This window comes from Eucyclogobius newberryi, unplaced genomic scaffold (genome assembly GCF_026437365.1).
Source record: "Eucyclogobius newberryi isolate DKJ021-1_F unplaced genomic scaffold, fEucNew1.0.hap1 SCAF_1, whole genome shotgun sequence".
NCBI classification, from domain to species: domain Eukaryota; kingdom Metazoa; phylum Chordata; class Actinopteri; order Gobiiformes; family Gobiidae; genus Eucyclogobius; species Eucyclogobius newberryi.
Window position 1 is genome coordinate 49,330,506 of NW_027315723.1, and position 23,248 is coordinate 49,353,753.

At 51.5% G+C, this 23,248-nt stretch overlaps 1 protein-coding gene across 1 annotated transcript; it reads left to right on the forward strand.

Annotated features, from left to right (window-relative positions):
* Positions 1-712: 712 nt before the first annotated feature.
* On the forward strand, positions 713-23,058 carry aox6 (aldehyde oxidase 6). Its single transcript, XM_072448166.1, has 35 exons — positions 713-811; positions 2,178-2,235; positions 2,429-2,525; positions 5,697-5,805; positions 11,944-12,070; positions 12,193-12,254; positions 12,331-12,402; positions 12,471-12,551; positions 12,688-12,835; positions 13,508-13,600; positions 13,779-13,930; positions 14,628-14,721; positions 14,803-14,912; positions 14,977-15,161; positions 15,378-15,540; positions 15,699-15,776; positions 15,845-16,014; positions 16,612-16,738; positions 16,808-16,930; positions 18,508-18,604; positions 18,666-18,790; positions 18,889-19,022; positions 19,476-19,563; positions 19,640-19,726; positions 20,703-20,894; positions 20,969-21,196; positions 21,262-21,357; positions 21,616-21,744; positions 21,825-21,899; positions 22,015-22,067; positions 22,124-22,238; positions 22,307-22,372; positions 22,446-22,634; positions 22,700-22,867; positions 22,954-23,058. Exons 1-35 carry the CDS (start codon positions 761-763, stop codon positions 23,002-23,004), a joined length of 3,993 nt encoding a protein of 1,330 aa, XP_072304267.1. The 5' UTR covers positions 713-760; the 3' UTR covers positions 23,005-23,058.
* The last annotated feature ends 190 nt before the right edge of the window (positions 23,059-23,248 follow it).

Below are 23,248 nucleotides of genomic sequence, written 5' to 3' on the forward strand. Positions count from 1 at the left end.
TGTTCTGAAAAGGGCCGGTCCTGAAAAGACGACAGTGTGAACTCATTATTTTCTTTTGCTAAAACCTGTAAAAGTATTTTATTTAACATGTTGCATATATCAACGATACGAAGTTAATAACTTCCTGTTTTAAGGAGTGCATTTTAATTTGAAAAGCTGCTTCTTGTTTAGCGCTTTGGCAATAGCTTGATATAAAATGACGATAAAAAAGCAGGGTCGGGGCAGAAAAAGTTAAAACGGAGATAAATCCAAATTTTCTTTGTATTAGCTGTGGTTGTGCTTTGTATAATGTGCGTTTTATGTTGCATAAATCAAAATTGTAATAGTTTGTGTACCAAGGTCCATGCTATTTTATTTTTGTGCTAAACACAGTTATTTGATGTGTAATTATTACGATCTTTTAACAAGCTAACGTTGTTTTGCTGAGCTGTAAGAGCATTTAGGACATTAAGGGCATTTAGGACATTTAGGGCATTTAGGGCATTTAGGACATTTAGGACATATAGGACATATAGGACATTTAGGACATTTAGGGCGTTTAGGGCATTTACACCCTTTTGATCTCCCTGTAATAACGTACTTGTCCGACAGGGGGGGCTCACGCACAGACACACTGCTCTGTCCACAGCTCTGTCCTCTGTTCACACCGCTGTCCACAGTTCCACAGCACAGTCCTCTGTCCGCAGCTCTGTCCTCTGTCCGCAGCTCTGTCCTCTGTCCTCTGTCTCCTGTTCGCTGTGGGTCGATCACGGAGTGCGTCATGTCTTCAGACAAACCCAGCTCTCTGCTCTTCTTTGTCAACGGCAAGAAGGTAATTCCAAACTTCTAATTTTGCAAAACGTCACGTCTTGACATGTGTCTCACCCTCTCGTGCGAACTGACCATGTAATGGATGAATTATGGAACTGACGTGTTTCTTTAGCCGCAGTCGCATTTGTGAACATTCCTTGAACACGTGACTGTGAACTCTTGCACGGAATCTGGAGTTTCTGTCCCGACTTGACCCTGTCCCGACTTGACCCTGTCCCGACTTGACCCTGTCCCCCGATCTTTACTCGTGCATGTGCAGAATAGACGTGCCTCGTGCGTTGGACTAGTTGTAAATATGTAATCCTGTTTTATCAGAGCAATTTAATGTGGTGTGAAGTTCAATATGTTCAAAGTATTCTTGTCAAAGGGTTTTTATTGACGCCATAAAATTAAAATGACCTTCCAGCCTCTTTCATTTGCACATTGGTTTATTGTCTACATTGAGCAGGTCAAACAAAGCTGTGACGAGTTATTTTAGTAGATGCTTATTTTGTATTGTTGTTACTGAAATCTCCTCTGGACCCGAACAAGAAATATTACAATCACAAAGTATGAGTGTCATGACTGAGCGTTATGGTGTTCACAAAGCTCCGGGTCAGGCAGTGGCTTGACTAAAGTAAACTGTCCCCCCTGTGTCCCCCCCCTGTGTCGTCCCCCGTGTCACCCCCTGTGTCGTCCCCCGTGTCACCCCCTGTGTCCTCCCCCGTGTCACCCCCTGTGTCCTCCCCCGTGTCACCCCCTGTGTCACCCCCCCGTGTCGCCCCCTGTGTCACCCCCCCGTGTCGCCCCCCGTGTCACCCCTGTGTCCCCCCTGTGTCGCCCCCCGTGTCACCCCCTGTGTCCTCCCCCGTGTCACCCCCTGTGTCACCCCCCCGTGTCGCCCCCCGTGTCACCCCTGTGTCCCCCCTGTGTCGCCCCCCGTGTCACCCCTGTGTCCTGTGTCCCCCCCCCGTGTCGCCCCCCCCGTGTCGCCCCCCCGTGTCGCCCCCCCGTGTCCCCCCCGTGTCGCCCCCCCGTGTCGCCCCCCGTGTCGCCCCCCGTGTCCCCCCCGTGTCGCCCCCCCGTGTCGCCCCCCGTGTCCCCCCCGTGTCGCCCCCCGTGTCCCCCCCGTGTCGCCCCCCGTGTCCCCCCCGTGTCCCCCCCGTGTCGCCCCCCGTGTCCCCCCCGTGTCGCCCCCCGTGTCCCCCCCGTGTCGCCCCGTGTCTTTATTGTCAGTGCACTTTTTTAACAATAATTCCATGTTTTATGAATGAAACTCCTGGATTAAAACAGTCTGGTCTGAACAGCTGCAGGGTCACATCAAGGGAAAAGGGGGAACTGTAGTTCTAAATAAAAGTACTTTTTTCACACCACGTTTGCGTCTCCAGGTTGAAGAGCAGAACCCCGATCCAGAGACCACGCTGCTGTCCTACCTACGAGACAAACGTATCCTTTTCACTTTTTAGTTCCATTAAAGGTGCACTATGTAACCTTTCTGCTTGTCGCCATGGAGATGTCCAAATTCTACCTTTTCTATCTTGCTTTTATTTCGACGGTCTCTGCGTTTCTTTGCCATAATCCCCTACACGTGTTTCCATATCTCTTTCGATTTCTCGTGGCGTTCCTTGACCACGCCCAGTGCGTCTGACCGGGACCAAGTACGGCTGTGGAGGCGGAGCCTGTGGGGCCTGCACCGTCATGCTGTCCCGCTACCAGCCGCGCACCAAGACCCTCCTGTATCCTTCTGCTGCTCTCTCAAAGTGACAGCTCAAGTCCTTCTAATCGTCACTATGTTTGGTGCATTATCCATATGGCAAATATTTATCATAGTTTTACATTAGTCGAGATGCAGTTTGTGAGTTATAAGACGTAATCTTTCTGTCATCACCACATTTAAGTTTAAACAGTAACTCAACAAAATAAAGACAGATATTATTATTTGTCAAATCATATCTGTAATTGATGTGGATTTTGGCCCTTGTTAAAGATATGGTTGCTAGGTAACAGCTGTGGAGTGTACCTATGTCACATCTGCTGCTCATGTCCAACCAGGAAGTGCAATTATAAACTTCCACCAGAGAAAATATATCTGCAGATCTGAGCCAGGTCCAGGACTCGCTGCTGCTGCTGTTCTGACTGAACCAAACCAAAGAAAACTAATGTGAATTAAAGACTTTAAATTAAGCAAACATTAGAATGTCAGAGAAGTCTGAGTTCCACCAGTGGTACACATACCGTAGTTTGAGAAACACTCGTGCACTTTAAAGGGCCGATGTAAATTCAACTATAATATTTAAAGATGTTTGAATGTCGTTTCCTCATTATAAACATACATATTTCATTCATGTGTATTCACTTTGTAACATCTGTGGTAAAATATGTTATTGCTTCAGAATCAGAGTCAGAAAAGGTTTATTTCCATCGTCATTGAACACATTTCACAAACATATGAACTTGTCTCAGCGTTAAGGTGCCACATAAAACAATGAACAATCAAATAATAATAATAATAATAATAATAGCAATGTCTAGAGCAGGGGTGGGCAATTATTTTCCTCCCAGGGCCATATTGGAATCCAGGCCAGTAGTGGAGGGCCGGCCCGCCATCATTGTGTGAAAAAAAATAAAATAAAATATCACTTTTCTGTCAAATATAGGCTATTTAATTCATTACACGTCATATTTATTAAGGATACAAGTGCAGACAGATGCCTGAGGGAAAAAGAAATAAATAAAATATTACTTGGACAAGCTTGGCGGGCCGGATTGAAAGGCGCTGCGGGCCGTAGTTTGCCCACCCCTGGTCTAAAGAGTCAAATATGGCATGCATAAATTAAGAATTTACTAATAAAATAAAAAAATAAACCTCAGTATGTAAACAAATATTTCCACAAACATTTACTGATGGTCAGAAATGGTGCAGAACGTGATCAGTGCGTGAAAAGTATTTAAGGTTTAATTATAGTTAAAGTGAAAGTGTTTTAGAAGTGTTCATGAGTCCAACAGCAGAGGGAGGTTCTGGGCCTGAGGGGAGTGGCCTCCTGCCTGAGGGGAGTGGCCTCCTGCCTGAGGGGAGTGGCCTCCTGCCTGAGGGGAGTGGCCTCTTGCCTGAGGGGAGTGGCCTCTTGCCTGAGGGGAGTGGCCTCTTGCCTGAGGGGAGTGGCCTCCTGCCTGAGGGGAGTGGCCTCCTGCCTGAGGGGAGTGGCCTCTTGCCTGAGGGGAGTGGCCTCTTGCCTGAGGGGAGTGGCCTCCTGCCTGAGGGAGGGGAGTGGCCTCCTGCCTGAGTGGAGTGGCTCAAATAGCCCGTGTCCAGAGTGAGAAGTGTACCTCAAATAATCCACAGTATTGCATTAAACCGTCTCCATGGAGACAAGTCCCATAGGCCAAGTTCTGTCTCTGGCTGGACCTGTCGCTGCTGCTGCTCAAACTCAACATGAGCTGAAGGACAAAGGACACAGTCACAAGAAAGCATCTGACTCAATGCCACACACTTGGATCATTGAATGTTTGGAGCTGTACAACATCAATGGGCCCCTAAGAGCCTTCATAGGGAACTCGATGAAGTTGTGGAAAACCAGCCTCGAGGCCAATGGCCAGACACTTGCACAAGTGACAATCAAATGTGGCATAGACCAATGTGATGCGCTGTCCCCACTGCTGCTCTGCAGAGGTCTGAACCCCCTCACAGAGGGAATGTGGTCCACACAGAGGGGGAGGTGGTCCACACAGAGGGGGAGGTGGTCCACACAGAGGGGGAGGTGGTCCACACAGAGGGGAGGTGGTCCACACAGAGGGGGAGGTGGTCCACACAGAGGGGGAGTTGGTCCACACAGAGGGGAGGTGGTCCACACAGAGGGGGAGGTGGTCCACACAGAGGGGGAGGTGGTCCACACAGAGGGGGAGTTGGTCCACACAGAGGGGGAGGTGGTCCACACAGAGGGGGAGTTGGTCCACACAGAGGGGGAGTTGGTCCACACAGAGGGGGAGTTGGTCCACACAGAGGGGGAGTTGGTCCACACAGAGGGGGAGGTGGTCCACACAGAGGAGGTCTCAGTCAGTTGTACTGTTCTTATGTACAGGCTGAAAAATCCTTAGAAAGGAATAAATATGTGACTTACTTGCATATTAGTTCCCATAAACTACAAATAAATGTTTTGAAGCTAGATTATTTTGAAAGTTTTGCAGTATGTTGGAACCTCTTCAGGGTCTTGTTTTATATGTTAGACTAATCACCAAACTAATTTGTTTTATGCCTGATTCCAAAGAAATGTGCATCTTTTCTCAGATAATCATCCGTGTGACGAGCCTGACAGCACCGTGTGACCACCCTCAGTCTGTCTCTTCTACTGTCACTTCCTCATCCACCCCTAGTGCCCCCTAGTGCCCCTAGTGCCCCCTAGTGCCCCTAGTGCCCCCTAGTGCCCCCTAGTGCCCCTAGTGCCCCCTAGTGCCCCCTAGTGCCCCCTTGTGCCCCTAGTGCTCACATCTGGTCATGACAGTGTTGGTGATGCTGCTGTGATTGCAAAAGCACAACTAGTATTTGCATCAATTCAGGTTTTGAAGTTTTCATTTCTTGTTTATTCCATTTCATTTTCCCTGGACATTTTCTCACTTAGGGAAATGTTTTATTTGTTTTCTAACTTTTGTTTCTCTGTCCTGGCCGCGCGACATAAACATAGAGATTAGACCGGCTCCTCGTGAATTAAGCTCATCACTGCTACGATCGGAGCGTTGGGACCTGAACATGGAATATTTAAACGTGTGATTGACATGTTTTTAATGAGGAAACATCTGTGAAAAGTGATTGTATAAAAACTGAAAAGTCTGTTGTGGGAAAAAAGGTGAATTAAAATGAAACTTGCCGTCTTCATGAGTCGACGGGCCGATGTCTCCTTAACTGTGGTCAGTCACGTGTCGGCCACGGCCTGTCTCCTGCCCATCTGCCAGCTCCACGGGGCAGCGGTCACCACCGTGGAGGGCGTCGGCAGCACCAAGACACGCCTCCACCCCGTTCAGGTCAGAGGTCACTTAAACACGCCTCCACCCCGTTCAGGTCAGAGGTCACCTAAACACGCCTCCACCCCGTTCAGGTCAGGGGTCACCTAAACACACCTCCACCCCGTTCAGGTCAGAGGTCACCTAAACACGCCTCCACCCCGTTCAGGTCAGGAGTCACCTAAACACACCTCCACCCCGTTCAGGTCAGAGGTCACCTAAACACACCTCCACCCCGTTCAGGTCAGAGGTCACCTAAACACGCCTCCACCCCGTTCAGGTCAGGAGTCACCTAAACACACCTCCACCCCGTTCAGGTCAGGGGTCACCTAAACACGCCTCCACCCCGTTCAGGTCAGGAGTCACCTAAACACGCCTCCACCCCGTTCAGGTCAGAGGTCACCTAAACACACCTCCACCCCGTTCAGGTCAGGGGTCACCTAAACACGCCTCCACCCCGTTCAGGTCAGGGGTCACCTAAACACACCTCCACCCCGTTCAGGTCAGGGGTCACCTAAACACGCCTCCACCCCGTTCAGGTCAGGAGTCACCTAAACACGCCTCCACCCCGTTCAGGTCAGAGGTCACCTAAACACGCCTCCACCCCGTTCAGGTCAGGAGTCACCTAAACACACCTCCACCCCGTTCAGGTCAGAGGTCACCTAAACACACCTCCACCCCGTTCAGGTCAGAGGTCACCTAAACACGCCTCCACCCCGTTCAGGTCAGGAGTCACCTAAACACACCTCCACCCCGTTCAGGTCAGGGGTCACCTAAACACGCCTCCACCCCGTTCAGGTCAGGAGTCACCTAAACACGCCTCCACCCCGTTCAGGTCAGAGGTCACCTAAACACGCCTCCACCCCGTTCAGGTCAGGGGTCACCTAAACACGCCTCCACCCCGTTCAGGTCAGGGGTCACCTAAACACGCCTCCACCCCGTTCAGGTCAGGAGTCACCTAAACACGCCTCCACCCCGTTCAGGTCAGGGGTCACCTAAACACGCCTCCACCCCGTTCAGGTCAGGAGTCACCTAAACACGCCTCCACCCCGTTCAGGTCAGGGGTCACCTAAACACGCCTCCACCCCGTTCAGGTCAGGAGTCACCTAAACACACCTCCACCCCGTTCAGGTCAGAGGTCACCTAAACACACCTCCACCCCGTTCAGGTCAGAGGTCACCTAAACACGCCTCCACCCCGTTCAGGTCAGGAGTCACCTAAACACACCTCCACCCCGTTCAGGTCAGGGGTCACCTAAACACGCCTCCACCCCGTTCAGGTCAGGAGTCACCTAAACACGCCTCCACCCCGTTCAGGTCAGAGGTCACCTAAACACGCCTCCACCCCGTTCAGGTCAGGGGTCACCTAAACACGCCTCCACCCCGTTCAGGTCAGGGGTCACCTAAACACGCCTCCACCCCGTTCAGGTCAGGAGTCACCTAAACACGCCTCCACCCCGTTCAGGTCAGGGGTCACCTAAACACGCCTCCACCCCGTTCAGGTCAGGAGTCACCTAAACACGCCTCCACCCCGTTCAGGTCAGGGGTCACCTAAACACGCCTCCACCCCGTTCAGGTCAGGAGTCACCTAAACACGCCTCCACCCCGTTCAGGTCAGGGGTCACCTAAACACGCCTCCACCCCGTTCAGGTCAGAAGTCACATAAACACGCCTCCACCCCGTTTAGGTCAGGGGTCACCTAAACACGCCTCCACCCCGTTCAGGTCAGAAGTCACCTAAACACACCTCCACCCCGTTCAGGTCAGAGGTCACCTAAACACGCCTCCACCCCGTTCAGGTCAGAGGTCACCTAAACACGCCTCCACCCCGTTCAGGTCAGAGGTCACCTAAACACGCCTCCACCCCGTTCAGGTCAGAGGTCACCTAAACACGCCTCCACACCGTTCAGGTCAGAGGTCACCTAAACACGCCTCCACCCCGTTCAGGTCAGAGGTCACCTAAACACGCCTCCACCCCGTTCAGGTCAGAGGTCACCTAAACACGCCTCCACCCCGTTCAGGTCAGAGGTCACCTAAACACGCCTCCACACCGTTCAGGTCAGGAGTCACCTAAACACGCCTCCACCCCGTTCAGGTCAGGGGTCACCTAAACACGCCTCCACCCCGTTCAGGTCAGAGGTCACCTAAACACGCCTCCACCCCGTTCAGGTCAGAGGTCACCTAAACACGCCTCCACACCGTTCAGGTCAGGAGTCACCTAAACACGCCTCCACCCCGTTCAGGTCAGAGGTCACCTAAACACACCTCCACCCCGTTCAGGTCAGAGGTCACCTAAACACGCCTCCACCCCGTTCAGGTCAGGAGTCACCTAAACACACCTCCACCCCGTTCAGGTCAGAGGTCACCTAAACACGCCTCCACCCCGTTCAGGTCAGAGGTCACCTAAACACGCCTCCATCCCGTTCAGGTCAGAGGTCACCTAAACACACCTCCACCCCGTTCAGGTCAGGGGTCACCTAAACACGCCTCCACCCCGTTCAGGTCAGAGGTCACCTTAACACGCCTCCACCCCGTTCAGGTCAGGGGTCACCTAAACACGCCTCCACCCCGTTCAGGTCAGGGGTCACCTAAACACGCCTCCACCCCGTTCAGGTCAGAGGTCACCTAAACACGCCTCCACCCCGTTCAGGTCAGAGGTCACCTAAACACGCCTCCACACCGTTCAGGTCAGGAGTCACCTAAACACGCCTCCACCCCGTTCAGGTCAGAGGTCACCTAAACACGCCTCCACCCCGTTCAGGTCAGAGGTCACCTAAACACACCTCCACCCTGTTCAGGTCAGGAGTCACCTAAACCCGCCTCCACCCCGTTCAGGTCAGGGGTCACCTAAACACGCCTCCACCCCGTTCAGGTCAGGGGTCACCTAAACACGCCTCCACCCCGTTCAGGTCAGGGGTCACCTAAACACGCCTCCACCCCGTTCAGGTCAGAGGTCACCTAAACACGCCTCCACCCCGTTCAGGTCAGAGGTCACCTAAACACGCCTCCACACCGTTCAGGTCAGGAGTCACCTAAACACGCCTCCACCCCGTTCAGGTCAGAGGTCACCTAAACACGCCTCCACCCCGTTCAGGTCAGAGGTCACCTAAACACGCCTCCATCCCGTTCAGGTCAGAGGTCACCTAAACACGCCTCCATCCCGTTCAGGTCAGGAGTCACCTAAACCCGCCTCCACCCTGTTCAGGTCAGAGGTCACCTAAACCCGCCTCCACCCCGTTCAGGTCAGAGGTCACCTAAACACGCCTCCACCCCGTTCAGGTCAGAGGTCACCTAAACACGCCTCCACCCCGTTCAGGTCAGAGGTCACCTAAACACGCCTCCACCCCGTTCAGGTCAGAGGTCACCTAAACACGCCTCCACCCCGTTCAGGTCAGGAGTCACCTAAACACGCCTCCACCCCGTTCAGGTCAGGGGTCACCTAAACACGCCTCCACCCCGTTCAGGTCAGAGGTCACCTAAACACGCCTCCACCCCGTTCAGGTCAGAAGTCACCCCGTTCAGGTCAGGGGTCACCTAAACACGCCTTCACCCCGTTTAGGTCAGGGGTCACCTAAACACGCCTCCACCCCGTTCAGGTCAGAGGTCACCTAAACACGCCTCCACCCCGTTCAGGTCAGGAGTCACATAAACACGCCTCCACCCCGTTCAGGTCAGAGGTCACCTAAACACGCCTCCACCCCATTCAGGTCAGGGGTCATCTAAACACGCCTCCACCCCGTTCAGGTCAGGGGTCACCTAAACACGCCTCCACCCCGTTCAGGTCAGGAGTCACCTAAACACGCCTCCACCCTGTTTAGGTCAGAGGTCACCTAAACACGCCTCCACCCCGTTCAGGTCAGGAATCACCTAAACACACCTCCACCCCGTTCAGGTCAGGAGTCACATAAACACGCCTCCACCCCGTTCAGGTCAGGGGTCACCTAAACACGCCTCCACCCCGTTTAGGTCAGGGGTCACCTAAACACGCCTCCACCCCGTTCAGGTCAGGGGTCACCTAAACACGCCTCCACCCCGTTCAGGTCAGAGGTCACCTAAACACGCCTCCACCCCGTTCAGGTCAGGAGTCACCTAAACACGCCTCCACCCCGTTCAGGTCAGGAGTCACCTAAACACGCCTCCACCCTGTTCAGGTCAGCGGTCACCTAAACACGCCTCCACCCCGTTCAGGTCAGGGGTCACCTAAACACGCCTCCACCCCGTTCAGGTCAGGAGTCACCTAAACACGCCTCCACCCCGTTCAGGTCAGAGGTCACCTAAACACGCCTCCACCCCGTTCAGGTCAGGAGTCACCTAAACACGCCTCCACCCTGTTCAGGTCAGAGGTCACCTAAACACGCCTCCACCCCGTTCAGGTCAGGAGTCACCTAAACACGCCTCCACCCCGTTTAGGTCAGGGGTCACCTAAACACGCCTCCACCCCGTTCAGGTCAGGGGTCACCTAAACACGCCTCCACCCCGTTCAGGTCAGGAGTCACCTAAACACGCCTCCACCCCGTTCAGGTCAGAGGTCACCTAAACACGCCTCCACCCCGTTCAGGTCAGGAGTCACCTAAACACGCCTCCACCCTGTTCAGGTCAGAGGTCACCTAAACACGCCTCCACCCCGTTCAGGTCAGGGGTCACCTAAACACGCCTCCACCCCGTTCAGGTCAGGAGTCACCTAAACACGCCTCCACCCCGTTCAGGTCAGGAGTCACCTAAACACGCCTCCACCCTGTTCAGGTCAGCGGTCACCTAAACACGCCTCCACCCCGTTCAGGTCAGGGGTCACCTAAACACGCCTCCACCCCGTTTAGGTCAGGGGTCACCTAAACACGCCTCCACCCCGTTCAGGTCAGGGGTCACCTAAACACGCCTCCACCCCGTTCAGGTCAGGAGTCACCTAAACACGCCTCCACCCCGTTCAGGTCAGAGGTCACCTAAACACGCCTCCACCCCGTTCAGGTCAGGAGTCACCTAAACACGCCTCCACCCTGTTCAGGTCAGAGGTCACCTAAACACGCCTCCACCCCGTTCAGGTCAGGGGTCACCTAAACACGCCTCCACCCCGTTCAGGTCAGGAGTCACCTAAACACGCCTCCACCCCGTTCAGGTCAGGAGTCACCTAAACACACCTCCACCCCGTTCAGGTCAGAGGTCACCTAAACACGCCTCCACCCCGTTCAGGTCAGGAGTCACCTAAACACGCCTCCACCCTGTTCAGGTCAGAGGTCACCTAAACACGCCTCCACCCCGTTCAGGTCAGGGGTCACCTAAACACGCCTCCACCCCGTTCAGGTCAGGAGTCACCTAAACACGCCTCCACCCCGTTCAGGTCAGAGGTCACCTAAACACGCCTCCACCCTGTTCAGGTCAGGAGTCACCTAAACACGCCTCCACCCCGTTCAGGTCAGGAGTCACCTAAACACGCCTCCACCCCGTTCAGGTCAGAGGTCACCTAAACACGCCTCCACCCCGTTCAGGTCAGAGGTCACCTAAACACGCCTCCACCCCGTTCAGGTCAGAGGTCACCTAAACACGCCTCCACCCCGTTCAGGTCAGGAGTCACCTAAACACGCCTCCACCCCGTTCAGGTCAGAGGTCACCTAAACACGCCTCCACCCTGTTCAGGTCAGGAGTCACCTAAACACGCCTCCACCCTGTTCAGGTCAGAGGTCACCTAAACACACCTCCACCCCGTTCAGGTCAGGGGTCACCTAAACACGCCTCCACCCCGTTCAGGTCAGAGGTCACATGCGAGTCACTTACTGTGATAATAATAACACTGTAATAATCCAGTCTGCTTTATCATTCTGGTCGTGTTTACTGACCTCGAAGCCATTTTGTGTGGCACACGTTTGGTTTCTCTTAATGCACCTTATAGTGCAGAACATACGGTAGATAAAAAGCCTTGGGTTTGACCAGCAGTCTGCACCATCGGTTCCTCTGACCACCACCGGTCAGTCACACTGACGCCACGTTTGTAGGAGGAAAGGTGCTTTAAGGACACAAGCGAGGACAGTGGACATTAGGAGAGAACTGGACGCACTAAAGAGCCTTGCGTGCAAACAAACGCACTTATATATGTATTTGTATATAAACAGATGGATATAGTCTTATTATATTGTAGCTCTGGAGCGATGCTGTGCTTGTGTTTGCAGGAGCGGATTGCTAAAGCTAACGGCTCTCAGTGCGGCTTCTGCACTCCTGGAATGGTCATGTCCATGTACACGCTGCTGAGGACCACGCCCCAGCCCAGCATGGAGGACATCAGGGCGGCTCTGGCTGGTACGTGTTAGCTCTGTATCTCTGTGTGAAGGGGTCAGCAGGAGGTCAGGGGTCACACAGGCTCACATATACAGCCCCTAATCACTCTAACATTCAGTTCTAGTCACGGAGTGTTGTTCCAGGTAATCTGTGCCGCTGCACCGGGTACAGGCCCATCCTGGACGGCTACAGGACCTTTTGTCAGGTGAGGACAACATGAACCCCATAAATCAAATGAATGAATGAATTTAACTTAATTATAACAACTTTGATGTTTACAGGAAACCAACTGCTGCCAGCTAAAGGCAAACTGTTGTCAGAGTGAAGAGAGCGGCACAGACGGAGCTGAGCACGTGAGCTGAAACCAGCCGCATCTACAAACGACGCTCATAATTATATTTCATATTTTGTGTTTCTCCAGGACAAACCACAGCTGTTTGACAAAGGAGAGTTTCAGCCTCTGGACCCAACACAAGAGCTCATCTTCCCCCCAGAACTCATCGTAAGGAACCTCCTGCACAACAACCACAATTACATCAGATCTGATTCAAATCCTTGACACGTTCCAGCAAAAATTTTGCAAAAATTGTAATGATTAATACATAATCATGATTTTTATACTGTGGCTGTTTCTTTAGCTGATGGCAGAGAGGAACACTCCCCCAGAGACACTGTCCTTCTGTGGGGAGAACATGAGCCTGATCTGCCCTGGTTCTCTGGAGGAGCTGCTGGAGCTCAAGACCAAGCACCCGGAGGCTCCTCTGCTGATGGGGAACACCCACCTGGGTCTGTACACACCTGTACCCACCTGTACCCACCTGGGTCTGTACCCCAGGGTTTACTCCAGGAGACGTTACAACCTCCTCCCCTCCTTCTCTCCTCCTCCTCCCCTCCTCCTCCCCTCCTTCTCTCCTCCTCCCTCCCTCCTCCCCTCCTTCACTCCTCCTCCTTCTCTCCTCCTCCCCTCCTTCTCCCCTCCTCCTCCCTCCTCCCCTCCTTCAATCCTCCTCCTTCTCCTCCTCCCCTCCTTCACTCCTCCTCCTTCTCCTCCTCCCCTCCTTCTCTCCTCCTCCTCCCCTCCTTCTCCCCTCCTTCACTCCTCTCCTTCTCCTCCTCCCCTCTTTCTCTCCTCCTCCCCTCCTCCCCTCCTCCTCCCTCCTCCCCTCCTTCACTCCCCCTCTCCTCCTTCAATCCTCCTCCTTCACTCCTCCTCTCCTTCTCCTCCTCCCCTCTTTCTCTCCTCCTCCCCTCCTTCTCCCCTCCTCCTCCCTCCTCCCCTCCTTCACTCCTCCTCCTCCTTCACCAACGCAGCAGCAGACCCATTAGCCACTTAAGCCTCTCCTCCTCATTTTTTGTGTCATTTTCAGTTTGCTCTGGTTGAAATACTCTTATCCCTATTTTAGGAAATATTGTTTGTTATGAAATATGTCTGTATAATGATGCTGTGTTTTTCTGTAGGTCCCAGTATTAAATTCAAAGGCGTTGTGCACACACTGATGATCTCTCCGTTCAGAGTTCAGGAGCTGTTTGAGGTCACTCACTGTCCAGAGGGTAGGTCCAGTCCGTCCACACTTAAAGAATCATGAGCAAATCCATGACTTTTAGCTTTAATTGTAAAACTGTTATCGGCTTACAATGAGGAACTTTTCTTTGTTATTAGACATGCAAAGTAATGATCCCATCTGTGGGACCTTGATGGAGGGTTTATAGAGATAGTTGTGTGTTTCAGGTGTGAGAGTGGGAGCGGGCTGCTCTCTGTCTGAGCTCCTGACTTCTCTGCAGAAGCTCATCTCTGAGAGGCCTTCAGAGCAGTCGGAGCTGTTCAGAGCTCTCACCAAACAGCTCAAGAACCTGGGCAGCCAGCAGGTCCGCAACATGGCTGTAAGTACTCTGTGTCTGGTAGGGCTGGGTATTGCCAAGACTCTCGCGATACGATACGTATCCTGATACAGGGGTCACGATACGATACGTAGCCCGATACTTGTAGTTTCTGATACAATTCCCTCATTACGATACATAACCCGATACATTTTTAAAAAAAAAGGGTCTTAAAAATTTACCAAATGGGTAATGTTTTTACTCTGGATGAGAAAATGTATAAAATGTCATGTTTATCCACGAAGCACTTATTTATAAATCCATTATAATCTAATCACTTCATACATTCAACCAACTGATCCAAATAGAAATATAAGGAACACATTCTAGTAAATACTGCATGTCTCTGCATGATCTGAACCTGCTGCATCTTCTGCAGAGGTCCACAGCTCCTTCTCACCTCGGCCCAGAGGAGCGCGGCCCAAACAGCAGATCAAAAGTACTATTCCACCTCCTTTAAAGCCTACGGGCCACAAAACTTTAAAAAAAAAAAAAAAAAAAAAAAAAAAATATATATATATATATAGTTTTATTTTTTTAGATAAAAAAATATCGATACTGTGACTCGAGTCTGTGACGATATATCGCCGTATCGATATTTTGAATACAACCCTAGTGTCTGGGTCATAACAGTGTCAGAACACACTCACCTTCACCCCATGACAGATAGTTATCTGATAATAAGTTCAATCTTCTTCAGTCTCTTGGAGGCCACATCATGAGTGCATATCCAAACTCTGACCTGAACCCTGTTTTTGCCGCTGGAAACTGCAAAATCTACGTGGCATCTGCCTGTAAGTCTAACAAAACATTTCATATATCTAAATGTTTAAGGCAGCGCCGTTTAAGAATGTGTTTTTGTAAAACGTCTTCAGCTGAGAGACGTGAGCTGCCCCTGAACCAAGAGTTCTTTGTGAGCTTTGGAAAGACCCTGGTGAGGCCTGAGGAGGTGGTGCTGTCGGTCTTCATTCCCTTCACCTCAAAGGTACTGAATAATAAGCACTTTTACTTCCTGCTCCTGTTTCTTGATGAAAACACGTGTCCTGCAGGGGGAGCTGGTGAGTGCGCTCCGTCATGCGCCCCGTAAAGAGAGCGCCTTCTCCACTGTGACCTGTGCCATGCGGGTGCTCTTCTGTGAGGGCTCCTCTGTGGTCCGTGACATCAGCCTGTTCTATGGAGGCGTGGCACCCACCACTGTCAAAGCTGCAAGGACCTGCCAAGCTCTCATCAACCAGTATGTCTTTATGTCTTTATGTCTCTATGTCTCTATGTCTCTAGTTTGATGAACAGATTTGTTATCAATATTTTGAGACATGTTTGTTTATTTCAAAATGTGAAAAAATGTCTTTGAATACTGTCTTAATCCTCTGCACTGTCCAATCCTGAGGGACTCGCTGTAAGCAGAGTCCCAGACACTTGATATTTACCACCTCCCTGTGTGCCCCCTGAGAGAGTGGAGCGAGCCCGCCCTGTCCCGGGTCTATGACGTCCTGCTGGAGGAGCTGGAGCTGCCTCCCTCTGCTCCTGGAGGGAAGGTGCAGTTCAGAAGAGTCCTGACCCTAACTCTGTTCTTCAAGTTTCACCTGGAGCTGCTGCACAAGCTCAAACACATGGTGAGCTTCTATTCTTCACCTACACACACTACTGTACTATGTCTGTTTGATTCCTGCTTCTCATTCTAGAGAAATACTGCAGTGCTCTCCTACTTCTCAAATAATGTGGTTTATTGTTTTTGCATATTGGAGCATGTTAATATAAGTTGTCCTGTCAGGGTTGGATCTCCTGTGAGGTTCCAGAGAAGCCCCTCGCTCTGCCCTCAGACATCCAGCCCAGTGTACAGCACTTCCAGGTCAGAACGTAGAAGAATATAGTACTTTATAGTACTTTTTCAGGATAAAACATCACTTTTTTTTACAGTCTGTGTCAAAGGCCCAGAGTTTCCATGATGCAGTTGGCCGGCCTGTCATGCACAAGGCGGCTCTGAGCCAGGCCACAGGAGAGGCCGTGTACTGCGATGACCTGCCTCCAACACAGGGGGAGCTCTACCTGGCTCTGGTCACCAGCTCCAGAGCCTACGCCAACATCAAGTATGTCATGGAATCAGACATACACCGATGCTATTCCGTAACACATCGAGAACACAATTCAACTTAGAATATGAAACGACACAGAAATATCAGACATTTGTATGGCAAGCTTGGGAGAAAACGCCGGAACTGATCACGCAGGCTGTGGTACGCAGCCTGCGTGATCCTCCTGCGTCTCACCCTGTTTTTTCTCATGCTGGTTGGTTTTATTAGATATTCTGGAATAGGCGGGTCACATTTCTCATTGGTCAGCCTCACATCAAGGCACTTGTTTTACAGCTGGTATTTTTCCTAGAGATCAAGCCTTGGGCAAACATTACCTAAACTCCTCTGGGCTGTCACACCCCCTCGGGTAAACATCATTTGGCCCATCTTTACGACCCCTTCACAAATGCAGTTTGTCACACACCCGTTCTTCTCTTAGACTAATGATGCAGATAAAATATCACTATAATGCAGATAAAATACATCACAGAAATATAATCATATATTCACATTTTATCACAAAGTACCAGCACTAATCCTCTACTACAAGAGCGTATAGTGTCTCTGGAGCCACAGCACGGGCCCCTCCTCACGTCTGCCTTGTGTCTGCAGGGGCCTGGATGTGTCTGCAGCTCTGCTCGTGCCTGGAGTGGTGGACGTGATCACAGCTCAAGATATTCCAGGGAAGAAAGTGCGCTCGGACTTTGGCTATGATGAAGACCTCCTGGCTCAGACTCAGGTCAAACACAGACTTTTCAATCATCTAAAACATCTGTCGACTGTGTTATATTTGACTTGTTTTGTGCAGGTGCTGTGCATTGGTCAGATGGTGTGTGCGGTGGTGGCAGACACTAGAGCTCATGCTAAAAGCGGAGCAGCCGCTGTGAGGGTCCAGTATGAAGAGCTGCCTGACCCCATCTTCACCATCGAGGTCTGTCCATCTCCTCTGTCCATCTCCTCTGTCCATGTCCTCTGTCCATCTCCTCTGTCCATGTCCTCTGTCCATGTCCTCTGTCCATCTCCTCTGTCCATGTCCTCTGTCCATCTCCTCTGTCCATGTCCTCTGTCCATGTCCTCTGTCCATCTCCTCTGTCCATGTCCTCTGTCCATCTCCTCTGTCCATGTCCTCTGTCCATCTCCTCTGTCCATGTCCTCTGTCCATGTCCTCTGTCCATCTCCTCTGTCCATCTCCTCTGTCCATCTCCTCTGTCCATCTCCTCTGTCCATGTCCTCTGTCCATGTCCTCTGTCCATGTCCTCTGTCCATCTCCTCTGTCCATCTCCTCTGTCCTGTCACCAGTCAAACAGCCTCAGGGAGAAAGAGATAAGTGTTGACTTTTGGACACTTAAGCTAGCCTCCAGAGCGAGCTCCAGAGCGAGCTCCAGAGCGAGCGTCAGAGCGAGCTCCAGAGCGAGCTCCAGAGCGAGCTCCAGAGCGAGCTCCAGAGCGAGCGTCAGAGCGAGCTCCAGAGCGAGCTCCAGAGCGAGCTCCAGAGCGAGCTCCAGAGCGAGCTCCAGTGCGAGCTCCAGAGCGAGCGTCAGAGCGAGCGTCAGAGCGAGCGTCAGAGCGAGCTCCAGAGCGAGCGTCAGAGCGAGCGTCAGAGCGAGCGTCAGAGCGAGCTCCAGAGCGAGCTCCAGAGCGAGCGTCAGAGCGAGCGTCAGAGCGAGCGTCAGAGCGAGCGTCAGAGCGAGCGTCAGAGCGAGCGTCAGAGCGAGCTCCAGAGCGAGCGTCAGAGCGAGCGTCAGAGCGAGCTCCAGAGCGAGCGTCAGAGCGAGCTCCAGAGCGAGCGTCAGAGCGAGCGTCAGAGCGAGCTCCAGTGCGAGCTCCAGAGCGAGCGTCAGAGCGAGCGTCAGAGCGAGCGTCAGAGCGAGCTCCAGAGCGAGCGTCAGAGCGAGCATCAGAGCGAGCTCCAGAGCGAGCGTCAGAGCGAGCTCCAGAGCGAGCTCCAGAGCGAGCGTCAGAGCGAGCTCCAGAGCGAGCTCCAGAGCGAGCTCCAGAGCGAGCGTCAGAGCGAGCTCCAGAGCGAGCTCCAGAGCGAGCTCCAGAGCGAGCGTCAGAGCGAGCGTCAGAGCGAACGTCAGAGCGAGCTCCAGAGCGAGCGTCAGAGCGAGCGTCAGAGCGAGCGTCAGAGCGAGCTCCAGAGCGAGCGTCAGAGCGAGCTCCAGAGCGAGCTCCAGAGCGAGCGCCAGAGCGAGCGTCAGAGCGAGCTCCAGAGCGAGCTCCAGAGCGAGCTCCAGAGCGAGCTCCAGAGCGAGCTCCAGAGCGAGCGTCAGAGCGAGCGTCAGAGCGAACGTCAGAGCGAGCTCCAGAGCGAGCGTCAGAGCGAGCGTCAGAGCGAGCGTCAGAGCGAGCTCCAGAGCGAGCGTCAGAGCGAGCGTCAGAGCGAGCGTCAGAGCGAGCGTCAGAGCGAGCGTCAGAGCGAGCTGTAAAAACAGAGAAGTGATTTTTTTAAGGCAAAGTTTTTCTCACAGCACTTTTCAAACTCCCTCTTTTGCATGTTGTGTCCAGGAGGCCATAGAGAGGTCTTCTTATTACGAGCCCCGGAGGAGAATTGAACGAGGGAATGTGACTGAAGCGTTCAAAAGCGTGGATCACATTTATGAAGGTTTGTGGAACAGCAGCAGGAGAAAGAGGAGGTGAAGAGGCTCTGACTGTGCTGTGTTCAGGGGGAATCCGTCTGGGGGGGCAGGAGCACTTCTACATGGAGACCCAGAGCACTCTGGTGGTCCCAGTGGGGGAGGACAGGGAGTTTCACCTCTACGTGTCCACACAGTGGCCCACATCCACACAGGTCAGACAAGGACATGTGCTTACAGTGGACTTAAAGTCCAGGCGCATGTGGTGTGTTGTGTTGTGTTGTGTTGTGATGCAATGTGTTTGTCTCTGCAGGTGGCAGTGGCAGAAACACTGTCCATACCGTCCAACAGAGTGGTGTGTCATGTGAAGAGGGTGGGAGGAGCCTTCGGAGGGAAAGTCACCAAAACTGCCATCCTCACGGCCATCACTGCTGTGGCCGCCTGGAAGTAACTCAACTAACTTACTTAACCAGTACAGCAAATAACACTCTCAGCAAGTGTGAGTCAGGACAATAGGAGACTTATAGCCCATTAAAGGACTGATGGTACACAAAGAGGCTAGCTTGCCCGGTGGGCAGGGCCTAGAGTAGGATGGATATCTGAGTTCCTGATTTGCAGATTGAGAATGAAAAAGAGAGTCCAGATGATACAACTACAATGGAACCCTCCTGGAGGAATGAGGGACGACACTGACCGCACTGACCGCACTGACCGCACTGACCGCACTGACCACACTGACCACACTGACCACACTGACCACACACTCAGAGGCTGCACAGGGTGGTTAAGGTGGACCTATGATTTATCTTGTGAAGAAAATATAGGAGCGCACGAACATCTGATTCATAAACTTTCCCTTTTGTCAAATTCATCCATGAGTTTGACTTTCTGATGTTTCAGAACGAACCGAGCCGTGCGCTGCGTGCTGGAGCGTGGAGACGACATGCTGATCACAGGAGGGCGCCACCCGGTGTTGGCAAAGTACAAGGTTGTATGGCTTGTTTTGTTTAGCACTTGTTCTGCATTTTCATTTCTAACACATGAATGAACTATTGCTGGAATAGGTTGGGTTCATGAATGATGGCAGGATCGTGGCTGCAGACCTGGAGTACTTCGCCAACGCTGGGTTCTCTGTGGATGAATCTCCTCTGGTGGGTCAGAAGTTTAAGACTTTACTCACTATGTTTACATGCACAAAACTATAACTGCCCTAGTACAATTTAAACGGTGTCTTGATGCGTTTAAAACTGCCTGGGAGGGTGTTTTCTATTCATGTTCATGTTTTATCATTTCCAAAACGACGTGCACGGAAACGCACAAAGTGCTCATTGTGTTTTATTTAAGCAGAAGCTGGAGATAAAGTTCATGCGGCGAACGCCCTGGTTAAAGTACTCACTTCCAACTATTCTGCTGCTATTGCAAAGGAATGCAGAACCCTCACTGACATTCTGGATAGACTTAATGTTCATGAATTAATAATGTTCAGTAATAATGTATTTGGATGACGACCCTGACCTTTGATAAACATATTAAATACCTGAACAAAGTCACAAAATGTCACATTGTAAACTTTCGACTTTCCAAACTCGTTAAATATTCATCGAAGGCGTTTCTTCAGGACACAATCGTTCCTTGTCTACTTTATTGCATAACCTGCTGGTGGAAGGCAGGGAAGACTTTCAAAAAATCAACAGAGACATTATTTAAGCCGTCAACATTTTTGATAAAGAAAAATTAAACTATCATCATTACAATATATTGAAAGGACAGAACATTTCTAGTATTCTGAAATGGGTCCGCCTTTAAATAACTGCATTTAAATAACAGTTCTCACACTGCAGCAGCTACGATCAGAGCCCATGACTAGAATTATGTTCATCTGTAAATTCTCCTACACTTCCACTTGAGCTCAGACTGTGCTCAAACTCACTGTCTCCATGGAGACGATGACTTCTGACCAGAGGCTAATGTCATGTAAACGCTGAGGATTGAGCTGTAGATGAACCGTGTTTTCCCTCATGAAATTGCATTAAGATAAGATTGTTCACTCATTTAGTGACTCTCTGTTACATCTTCACACTCTCTTTAGTATTACAGTGATACATAAATGCTCTTTATTTTGTGTAGCTCGGAGAGAAGATTTTGCTTCACATGGATAATGTCTACAACATCCCTCACCTCCGGGGCTCGGCGGCGGCGTGCCACACTAACCTCCGCTCCAACACTGCCTTCAGGGGCTTCGGCGTGCCCCAGTGCCTGCTGGTGGTGGAGAACATGGTCACGGATGTAGCCATGACGCTGGGAATGCCTGTGGACCAAGTACTTCTGCTCTACACTGTATATTAAGTCACGCAAATTAAAAACAGCTGAAAAAGTAATGACCGTATGTCCAGGTGCGTGAGCTGAACATGTACAGGGGCCCCTCCCTCACCCATTACCAGATGGAGTTTAACCCTGAGAACCTGCTCCTCTGCTGGGACGAGTGCAAGAGGAGGTGCGCGTACGACAGCCGCCATCGTGCCGTGGAGCAATTCAACAAGCAAAACCAGTGGAAGAAAAGGGGGACGGCCATTGTGCCCATCAAATATGGCATTGCCTTTGCAGAGGGCTTCTTAAACCAGGTTTGTGTGAAGTCGCTGCACATCATGGAGCAACAGTCCAACTGTCACGGATGTTTGTGCTGAAGGCGGCTGCTCTGGTCCACATCTACAAAGACGGCTCGGTGCTGGTGGCTCACGCCGGAGCTGAGATGGGACAGGGAGTGCACACCAAAATGCAACAGGTACACACTTTAGGACAGGAAGGATCACCTATAAAACATGATGACATGACTTATCTTTTATTACATGGACTATCAGCATGTTTCCACAAAGTCGACTCGCCCTGTTTTTTCTGATGGAGATATTGACTAAATCAGGGCTAAAGATTGTAGATTACTCCATCAACATGACACAGTAAAGTGAACTGTCACCTAAGTGGGACATGTTGAAGAACCCCTGGTGCCCGAACTCAAAGAGTCCACGACACTTACTTTCCTCAGGTGGCAAGTCGGGAGCTGCACATTCCCATTTCTAAGATTTACATCAGTGAGACCAGCACCAGCACTGTCCCCAACACCTGTCCCTCCGCTGCGTCCTTTGGGACCGACGCCAACGGCATGGCTGTGAAGGTGCTCACTGATCCACCTGTCCGTTCAGTCATCCAGATTTAAACATATTTTATGACTTTAGTTATGCTCTTATGTTGTAGGACGCCTGCCAGACCCTGATTCAGAGGCTCCAGCCCATCATGCAGAAGAACCCTGAAGGATCATGGGAAAGTTGGGTAGGCACAACAATTCCACTCACTAACAAAGTCTTATCCTTCAAGTCCTATTAAGAGTACTGCTCTAGTGACTGCACAGAGCCAGTTAATCCTATAGAAAGGACTTTTCTTCCAGGTGAACGCTGCGTTCTTTGATAAAATCAGCCTGTCGTCCACTGGATATTACAGGTATGAGGCACATGACTCTCACGACTGTCATGACTTTAAAGTGGACTCGTGTGCAGAGGGCCGGACCTGCACATGGACTGGGAGAAGATGGAGGGGAGGCCTTACTCGTACTTCACATATGGAGTCTGCTTCAGTGAGGTGGAGCTGGACTGTCTGACCGGAGACTACAGAGTGAGACCTCTTCTCACTAAACATCTATGACACGTGGATTTAGAAGTAAAAGAGTGTGTTGTGTGCAGACGCTGAGGACAGATATTGTGATGGACATCGGCAGAAGCATCAACCCCTCAGTGGACATCGGACAGGTCAGACACGCCCTCTCCACTGTGACAACTCTATTTGGTGTAATCTGCAGACATCTTGTGACCACATTTGCAGATTGAGGGAGCGTTCATGCAGGGGCTGGGCCTGTACACTCTGGAGGAGCTGAAGTTTGGCCCCTCCGGGCTCCTGTACACTCGAGGGCCGTCTCAGTACCATATCCCTGCTGTGTGTGACACGCCTCTGTCGTTTAACATCTACCTCCTGCCTGACTCAGAAAACCCCCACGCCATCTACTCCTCCAAGGTCAGGATTCATCTAGAAAACACATCTGAATGAAAGTGTCTTCATGACCTCGTGACCTCCTGCAGGGCATCGGAGAGCCCAGCGTGTTCCTGGGCAGTGCTGTGTTCTTTGCCATTAAAGACGCCGTGTCCGCCGCTCGCTCAGACTCTGGGCTGTCCGGTCCCTTCTCTCTGGACAGTCCGGCTACAGCGGAGCGCGCCTGCTTGACCGCTGCCTCCACATTCACTCAGAAGGTAAGCACTAAGTCCTGTTCTACACCAAACAAGTGTAGTTTAACTCTACTGGACTTGACATAGACCTGATGCGGTCTTGTGTGCAGGTCCCAGCCAGTACAGCTGGAGCCTTCAAACCATGGGCTTTAGAGATCTGACACCGGAAACATCATTTAGACTCATTTTAGGTGAGAAAAGAAGACATTTATTTTCTATCTTCTCAGATCAATAACTACCAGATAATTCATGTAATATTCCAACCATGAAAAGAACAGTCATGTTTGTTTCAGTGAAATCATGTTCATAATTTAGAACAGTGGTTCTCAACCTGCGGGCCGCAAACTGATTTCAGGGGGTCTGTAGATGATATGAGGGAAAAATTGGAAATTGATACAACAGTGT

Coding starts and splice junctions, on each gene's coding strand:
- aox6 (XM_072448166.1), top strand. CDS start 761: ATGTCTTCAGACAAACCCAGCTCTCTGCTCTTCTTTGTCAACGGCAAG. Junction 18,605..18,665: donor CGTGGATCACATTTATGAAG/GTTTGTGGAACA, acceptor TGCTGTGTTCAG/GGGGAATCCGTCTGGGGGGG. Junction 21,900..22,014: donor AAGGATCATGGGAAAGTTGG/GTAGGCACAACA, acceptor CTTTTCTTCCAG/GTGAACGCTGCGTTCTTTGA.